Raw genomic sequence first — 9037 nt, 5'->3', positions numbered from 1 at the left:
ACAAACTGGCAGCCACTGGGTCAACGCAAACCCAGGGGTACGTGAGCTGCTTAGAATTTTTTTATTTGGGGGCCACATCCGGCTGTGCTCAGAGCTTACTCCTGGTTCTACATTTAGGGATCACTCCTGGCAGGCTCAGGGGATCATACGAGATGCCAGGAATCAAACTCCATTTGGGCATAAGCAAGGCAAATGCCTGACCCATGGTACTATGTCTTTTTTTTTTTTACTAGACTATCAACATTATAGCACACATACACATAGAACACAACATTAGAGCCAACCCCAGCATGATCACCAGCACCTGAGCACCTCCAGGAGCAACCCTTGAGCACAGAGCTAGGAGTAGACCCTGAGCACAGCGGGAAGTGGCTATCCCCCTCCCCCAGAAGCCCCACACAGGCACAAATCTTAATATCTAACAACTTTTATGAGACATTTAAAAATCCCTGCAATCTGTGGGCAGGCAGTGCAAATCAAAAGAAGCTAAACAGTCACTGCCCCCTTCAGGCAGCCTGTGTCCAGTTCAGGCTGAACCCTGCATTTCCGTGACCCACCTGACCTAGTCCGCCTCTGGTATGTGGCTCCTCCTACCTAAGCCAGGTGAGGGCCGGCCGCCAGGTTCGGTCCTGCTCGGGACTACCACCGGGGGGCAGCACTGGCCTGTCCTTGAGGACATCAGCACAAGCCTGGAACCAAGCTGAACTGGGCATAGCCTTCCAAACCCGCCAATCTCCCCTTCTTGGGGAGCACTGACACTCCACATCAGAGGCGATGCCCTCAGAAGCAACAGCAGCTCGTTCCAACATCCCTACTGGGCCCCAGGGCCACTGAGAAGCCCTGACTTGCACTGTTCCCTCCTAGGGCCACCAACCTCCACACCCTCCCATCACCTCCCACTCCGGAGCTTTGCACTTCCCTTAACCTTCCTCCACCTGTTCACACCAGCAGAAGATGCACTGACCCTCCACTACCACCCCCTTTTTATTGGGGGAAAGGGGGTAGGGGCCACACACAGCAGTGTCAGGGCTTACTTGGCTCTGCACTCAAGGATCACTCCTAGCAGGGCTTGCTGGATTTTGTTTGGGGGTCTCTCCCCCTTCTAAAGGTAGTTCAGTTTCATCTTCAGCAAAGACTCATTACTTCCTGTTGCTTACCTAATCACCCTCATGAAGTAATTGGTTCTTAGGCCTCTTCTGGTTCTCCCTGCAAGTTCCTTTTTTGGGGGGTGGGGGGTGTCACACTGAGTGATGCTCAGGGGTTATTCCTCGTGGTGATTGGGGGGACCATATGGAATGCCAGGGATTGAACCCTGGTCGGCCATGTGCAAGGCAAGCACCCTACCTGCTGTACTATTGCTCCAGCCCCTTCAATTTCTCAAGTGGTCGAATTTACTTTAAACTCCTACAGAGGAGCCAGAGCTATATAGTACCGTAGGTAGGGTGTTTGCCTTGCACACGACATACCTGAGTTCAATCCTTGGAACCCCATATGGTCCCCAAGAGCAGGAGTGCTACCTGAGCAAAGGGCCAGGAGTTAGTCCTGATCACTGCTGGGTGTGGCCCCAAAACATAAATAAATAATAAACTACAGATACTCAGGAAAGACGTGTGGTACTATCAAGACACCGAAGGTCAGCTGAAGAGACGACTGAACAGGCTGAGGGCCTGGGTTTGATCGCCAGCAATGCATATGGTCCTCTGAGCACCACAGGATGACCCCTTAGCAAGGAGCTAGGAATAGCCCTGGAGCATTGCAGGCTGTGGCCCATAATTTTTTTTTTCATGAAAGACACCACCCAACCCATTTTATCCAGAATGCCATTTACCATTCTGACCAGTCCAAACTGCAGGAAAAGCCTATTGCAGGCCATTCACTGCCATGTGTACTTTACTGGACGGCCAGAAACAAACCACATGCTCAGTAACGAGGACCTTGTTAAAAACAAATGATGCTCTATTCCCACTTGATTATTATGAGCTAGTAGGAGCAATTCTAACTCTGAGGATCATGCGATAAGATAGAAAATAATTATAATATGAACAACCACGTGGAAAAAAAAAAGAAATAACACATGGTATAATGACAACTTTTTTAAAAGAACTAAGCGAAGAATAGAAAATAAAATGCAACTCAATAGTTGAACTAGATTCCCAAGAATATAGGAAAACTTTTTTTTTTTTCTTCTTGGGTCACACCCGGCGATGCACAGGGGTTACTCCTGGCTCATGCACTCAGGAATTACTCCCGGCGGTGCTCAGGGGACCATATGGGACGCTAGAAATCGAACCCGGGTCGGCTGCGTGCAAGGCAAACACCCTACCCGCTGTGCTATTGCTCCAGCCCCCAGTATAGGAAAACTTTTTTAAAAATTCCCACCTAATTTCCTTTAATGTACACATATTACTTTTCTAGGGAACTGTGTGTGTACATGAAAACATAAAATCTGATCGCAATAGGTAAGTTCCCTAACTTCCTTTAATTTAGACTTTGAAAGGTCCTATTAGCCCGAGCTTCTAAACTCTGGGTGGCAACCCCATGTGGAATCATAAATCTGAATTGTGAGGGTTGTAAAATGTAAAAATTTGGCCACAGTAAAACTCGACAAACAAAAATTAATTCAAACAGGGGGCCAAAGTGATAGTACAGCAGGCAGGGCAATTGTCATGCACACGGCTACCCTGGGTTTGATCCCTGGCATCCCATACGGTGCCCAAACACTGCCAGGAGTGATTCCTGAAGCAGAGCCAAGAGTAAGCCCTGACACTGGCAGGTGTGTCCCAAAACAAAACAAAAATGTTATTTCAAAATCAAATGTGTAATGAATCCGACATGCCTCTGGCAGTACTCCCCACACTGCAGAAAACATTTAAGTACTGTAATAAGGCCTCCTGCTGTCATGGCAAAAGGCTCTTGAGAACCTGCACTTCAAATATCCACGTGCTGAATATTCAGTATTCACGATACTGAAGTTTCCAGGGTTTTCCGGATCCCTGGGCAAAGGACCTATGTTCTCTGACCCTGAAATGCCGTTACTTGATTATGTCCTACGAAGACCCCCAAATGCCCTCTCGAAGACAGGATTCTACCAGAATGCTTCTCAAATGCCACTTTAATTGAGCTGTGCACTACACAGTGATGGGGGCTAAAAGATGGTGACTGTTTCCCAGCAAATTCACCTGCTCTCAGATGAAGAGCTGGGCTCCCAAGAACAAAGAACTGCTTTCCTTTCTTGGAGAATCCCATTCTGGAGCCGACAGGAGAGTCAGGAAGATGAGCACAAAGAACAAGACAAACGAACAAGGAGAACCAGGTAGTTTTGAATTCTTCCTAGTGTGACCTGGATCTAGACACACACAAATCCCTCCTGAAGGCAACACCCCCGGCCCCAACATAGCTTGAGTCCCAACTGTCTCTCCAGGGAGACGGGAGGCAAAGTTCATTTCCTAACAGTCCGCCCAGCTGTGAGCCCTACGCAGAGGCCCAAGGGTCGCCGGTCAGCAGCTGCAGCCTTTACCCAGGAGTGCCCAGGGGCATTCCTCTCCGCTGGCCTCTCAGCTGCTGGTGCGGGCAGCGGGCAGGATGGGTATGGCTGGTTGGTGCGGGAGGGGCCAGAAGCAGCAGTAAAGCAAATCAGACGTGGGTCCTGAGGCTCGGCGGATGTGGCAGCAGGACTAGTCACGGGCCCTGGAATGACACGGAGGGCCATGTCCTCCATCAATTCTTCTCCGGGCGGTTTCTGTTCAGGACAGCTTTAGGCGCAAATTCCAACTTGTCCTTAAGGCTCACCACCTGGGTGTGGTCCTTGCCGAGCAGTTCGTCCAGCTTGCGCTCCTCCCGCCGCTCGGAGATGCTCTTCTCCTCCTCCACGGGCTGGGGAGCCTTTCCCCTGATGAACCATTCCAGGTGGTAGCCCACGGCCCCGACCACAAAGGCCACGGGAAATGTGGCGTAGGGGGCATAGGTACGCACCACGGTCCAGAACACGGGCCACATGACATCTGCAGAGGAGCACGAGGCAGCATTAGGGAGACACCAGCACCCTTTCCCCTCCCCAGGCCTCTCAACTTTCAAGGCAACCTGGCACGCCCTACAGAGCACCCAGCCCGTGCACAGCAACGCAAGAGATGGGCTAGCGTTGTGAGACAGGTGGGTCCCTGAAACAATCTAGGAAATGAGGGGTATCGAACTACGAGGGAATCGGGGAAGCATCTCCACGTTATCACGAGAACTGCAGCTGGGTAAGGCACAACCCCCCTGAGAAGACCACTGGGCATCACCTAATGAAGTATCGAGCTGCTGCCAACCCCAGGTCCACCAACCTCCATACAATGTGCCCTCAATTCAAGAGCACAGTCACCCGTGGCTCTGTGGGATGCCACCAGGAGTCCAGCCTCACTGTGCATCTACATGAAGAACCTCCTTTGCCTCACATAAAGTTTAAGGGGCAGGCTGGAGAGGCAGTGCAGAGGTTAAGGTGCTTTGCCTTGCAAAGGCTGACCCCTTTTTTGTTTGTTTTCTTGGGCCATACCCAGCAGGAGTATTAGTCAGGTATTTTGCCTGGTTCTACATTCAGGAATCACTCCTGAGTGGTGCTGGGGCACCATACAGGATGCTGGTAATCACACCAAGGCCGGCCACATACAAGGCCTTACCCATTGTGCTCTCTCTCCAGCCCTTGACCTGTTTAATCCCCACATATCTTCTCCCCAAGCCCACAAAGAGAGATCACTGAGCACAAAGCTAGGAATAAGCCCTGAACACTGCCCGGTGTGTCTCTTCCCCCATCCCACTCCCCCCACCCCGCCCACCAAAAAAAAAAAGTCTAAGGTTCTGGATTTTAGGTAAAAAAGATCACGGATTTCTCCTAGTCTGAACTTACTTTACCGATCTGCTGATTCAATCACTTTCAAAATACACCCCTAACATATTTGCATAAACTCCTGAAAATACCACAAACTCATTTTTCCATACACTGAACCCATTAGTACTCGAAACTTCTGGCGCTGGAGCAATAGCACAGTGGGTAGGGCATTTGTCTTGCTTGGGGTCAATCAGAGTTCAATCCCCAGCATGCCATATGATCACCCATGCCCCGCCAGAAGTGGCCCCTGAGTGCAGAGTAAGACCTGAGCACCACTAGGTGTTACCCAAAAATCAAAACCAAAACAAAAAAGGACTTGAAAAATTCTCAAGCCATGGCTGGAAAAAAAATGGAATGGTCCCAAGTTCACTTGAAATAAAGCAAAAAAAAAAAAAAAGAAAGAAAGAAAGCAAAAAGTCTCCGACCACTCCAGATGAAACCCCGGTGGCCACAAGCTTCCAAAAGAAAAACCCAGGTACATGGGTTCAGGGACTAAGACTCCAGGCCACACGACAGCAGCAGAGATGGGCCATCCCTTCCGTCTCCCCACCCACCTGGGGTCCTGGCTGTCACACCCACAAACTGCTTCCAGGTACCATCTCAGCACATCAACGGCCTTGATCCAGAGACTCCCAAATGAATTTCAGAATGGATCAGCTCCCTACAGAGATATCTCTGGACCTCAACCATTTATAATTTTCAGGATTCCAGAAGCATGCGGCCACAATCTCTCTGACATTCATAATAAACAATAGAAAATAAACTATCTAGCATCTGTCCCTGGCAGGCAGGTTTAAATGGTGGTGGGAAAGTTCGGAATAATGGTGGTGGGAAGGTGTAATGGTGGTGGGATTGGTGTTGGAATACTGAATGTAATCAATTAGTGTGAACAACCTTATGAAAATAAAACTTTTGAAAAAAGAAATAAGGCAAAAGAGCACTGGAATAATGTAAAACCACAAACATTAAGTCACACGGGAGGCCATATTCGTCTCAAATGATGAAGATTATTATAGCCAATTCTCAGATTACTATCATCATAACAATGACGATAGTTACCACTGACCCTGACAGTGGGCTTCAAGCCTCAAGCCCACCCTTGGAGGAGCACGATATTACCCAAGGGAAAAAAGTCCCAAGTCACTCATCTGAAAGTCCTTGTTGGGAGGGAGGGAGCCGGGGGCGGGGTCAGTGGCAGACTGCCTGTCTTGCAGGTGAGAAGCAGCCAAGTTCCATTCCGGCACCGTCAGACATGCCAAGCCTGAGCCCCGTGACAGTGCCACGGGGGCTCCTCAGCAGCAGCGCAGTCTAACTCACTGAGAGTGAGCACCCTGAGTGAGGTGTCAAGGGCCATCGAGTACTGCGGCCAAGTATGCAGCACCCCTAGGCACGACAACAAAGATCAAAGGGAATGGGGAATAATAAGTAAATATTCTTAAAAATATAATAGAAGGTGGGCTGGAAAGATAGCACAGCGGGGAGGGCACTTGCCTTGCACAAGGCCAGCACAGTTTCGATCCCCAGCACCCCATTTGGTCCACTGAGCAACGCCAGGAGTGATTCCTGAGGGCAGAGCCAGGAGTAACCCCTGAGCATTGTTGGGTGTGACCCAAAAAATGAAATAATAATAACAAAAAGGAAGTCAAGACTTAGCTCATGGTAGAGCACTCGCCTTGCACATGTGAGGTCCTAAGTTTGAACCCTGTACAGAAATTAATCAAATTAAGTAGGGACCGAGGGGGATAGTTCATACAATAGAGCACCTGCCTAGCACACCAAGGCCCAGATTTGACCCCCTTCACACATGGGTCTTGGAGACTTGCTGGGCATGGCCCCAGTGCCCCTGAGCACCATTTCATCGGGTGGCTCCTACGAAATAAATAAAATGTCAATTTTTAACTGTGTGTGTGTGTGTGTGTGTGTGTGTGTGTGTGTGTGAAAACCTCCCCAAGGATAAGCCAACACTTTCCTTTGGTTCAGGTTCTCTTTAGAAAAAGCAAAAAGGACCGAGACCACAGTGGACTTCCTTCTAGGAAAGCAGCATCCATCTAGGTTCTTTGTCTACACTAAGAATTGTGCTGAACAAACCATACATTAGTTACCATGTTATTTTGAAAACACCTCCCTGAGCCAAAGATAGTACAGAAGTAGGGTGATTGACTTGAGGCCCACCAGGGTTCAATCCCTTGTACCACATAGGGTCCCCCCAACCCCATCATACACCGCCAGGTATGAGCCCTGAGAGTAGAGCCAGGACCACCAGCCAGTGTGGCTCCAAACTCCAAAACAAATAAGTAAATACTTCCACTGACAGGAACTATTAGCCCAGATTTTCACCTAAGGTTCAGGACACTATGTTAACTGCCTAGAAGTGCTGTTGTCCCTAATTTTGAACCCGGATCTCTCTAGCTTCAAAATCTGGGCTCTTTCTAGAGGAAAAACACATTGCAGATAGGATAGGTGAAGTTTCTTTCCAAATCTTCAACTTGGGGAGAAATGCCTGCAGTACTTCTCCTTTCAAGATTTGGCATTTCACTACCCAGAGAGAGCTTCCCCTTTTTTGCCACCTCTAAGATTCTAAGGTTAAACTCAAAGATTTGTGAAATTACAAGATTTTGAAGTTGTTGGAAGAGGGATATGTGAAACATCTCGAGCCTATTCTCCATTTTCTTTCCTTCAAGTAATACTGGATAAAGTAAATACTTTCCCTACACTGCAACTCTCCATTTGGTCTTTAAACAGCAAAAATGATGGGGCTGAAGAAGAGATAGTGGGTAGGGCACTTGCCTTGTACAACACCACTCCAAGACCCTGTCACCCGACATGGTCCCTAAAGATCCACCAGGGGTAAGCCCTGAGCACCAGCGGAAGTGGCCCCTAAATATATTATAAGTCTACAATGAGTATGGTATGATCTCTCCCAACCTGTACAAATTCCCTCTCTGACATCCAGCTCACACTCCTGAGTATTCCCAAATAAGTCAATACATGGACTTAACACTTGGACTCCACCTTTTTCTCTATTAGACACGGACGGTGCCCCTCTACTCCATTCATCAGCCTTTGTCAAATACACCAGGACCGGGTGTGTGTGGTCCCACGGTGGTCCCTATTCATCCCAGCCCTCCCACCCTCCCCTGCCTGGCACAAGCTGCTCCAGTAGTCTGCTGAATGAATGACCGCCCAAGCAACTCACTGAGAGTTTTAAAACCACAGCAGTCGCCCACCCACCCGCCCTCAAAAGGATGCAGGAAAGACTGGTGCCTTTGCCGATTGCACGATGCTCGAAACTCAGAGCCGGCACCGCAGAATCCACAAGGACAAAGTGCCCCGCACATGGAAAACGCGTTTCACGCGCGGCCCGGAGGGAGACCCGCGCGTCCGTTAGGGTGCACTGGGCGGCCCTGGCCGGGAGAGCTGTTCTTGCGGCCGGGGCCACGGAGGACCAGACATCCGGGGACCCGGTCCGAGATTCTGAAAATCGCTCACAAGGACGAAGGAGAGCGGAGAGAGAGTGGAAGAATTCACCCTGACCCATCACCGGAACCCGGTCCAGGAACGCAAGTGCCAAGTCCGAGCCCGGGACGTGTGTGTCTCTCCCCCCTCTGCCCGCGCCGGAGGCCCGGGGCCCGGGACCCTCCGCGACCAAGTTCGAGGCCACCTCGGCGTCCGTCCTCACCCGAGCGCCCGCGGCCGAGAAGCCCCGGCTGCAGAGGGGGGTCGGCGGGGAGGCCGGGCACGCCGAGCCCCGGGGAGACAGGGAACCGGCAGGGCTGCTCAAGGACAGGACACTCGTGACCACTCCTCCCCTCGGAGGGCACGGCCTGCAGCCGTCGCCGCGACAGCCAGCCGGCCGGCCCGGCAGCCCCTCGGGGGAGGAAACTGGCCGCGGGCTCCGCGCGCTCACCTGCGCCGCCGCCCACGCGGCTCCGGCCGGCCCCCGCCCTCACGCGCCGGCGTCGAGCACACGGACGCCGCCGCTCCCAGCGGCCCGCGGGGCCGCGCCCCGGAGCCCCGCCCCCGGCCCGCGGAGCGCCGGGATTGGCTGCGCTCCCTTCCAGGGAACGGAAGGAGCGAGGCGTCCGTCACCGGAGCCCGCTGCGTGGGGCGGGCCACAGCGCCCCCTCATGGCCAGGAGAATCCCAGCGGCGTCACCGGCGACTTCTGCTGGGG

The 9037-nt window shown here is 51.5% G+C and overlaps 1 protein-coding gene across 2 annotated transcripts; it reads right to left on the bottom strand.

The window, feature by feature from the left end:
- Positions 1 to 3094: 3094 nt before the first annotated feature.
- Positions 3095 to 8888, bottom strand: SMIM12 (small integral membrane protein 12). Of its 2 annotated transcripts, none has more exons than XM_055140627.1 (2): positions 8772 to 8888; positions 3095 to 4001 (listed from the first exon to the last, which is right to left on the bottom strand). In XM_055140627.1, exon 2 carries the CDS (start codon positions 3994 to 3996, stop codon positions 3718 to 3720), a length of 279 nt encoding a protein of 92 aa, XP_054996602.1. In that variant the 5' UTR covers positions 3997 to 4001; positions 8772 to 8888; the 3' UTR covers positions 3095 to 3717. The 2 variants fall into 2 exon arrangements, with proteins under 2 accessions (XP_054996602.1, XP_054996603.1); XM_055140628.1 differs by lacking the exon at positions 8772 to 8888 and adding an exon at positions 8544 to 8755.
- Positions 8889 to 9037: the final 149 nt, after the last annotated feature.

The sequence above is a fragment of the Sorex araneus genome, chromosome 5 (genome assembly GCF_027595985.1).
Source record: "Sorex araneus isolate mSorAra2 chromosome 5, mSorAra2.pri, whole genome shotgun sequence".
Classification (NCBI taxonomy): domain Eukaryota; kingdom Metazoa; phylum Chordata; class Mammalia; order Eulipotyphla; family Soricidae; genus Sorex; species Sorex araneus.
The sequence above is the reverse complement of the archived record's forward strand: the minus strand, read 5'-3'. Positions and strand labels throughout refer to the sequence as shown.

Excerpts from the sequence above, each read along its gene's own strand:
- SMIM12 (XM_055140627.1), bottom strand. The coding sequence starts at position 3,996 with ATGTGGCCCGTGTTCTGGACCGTGGTGCGTACCTATGCCCCCTACGCC.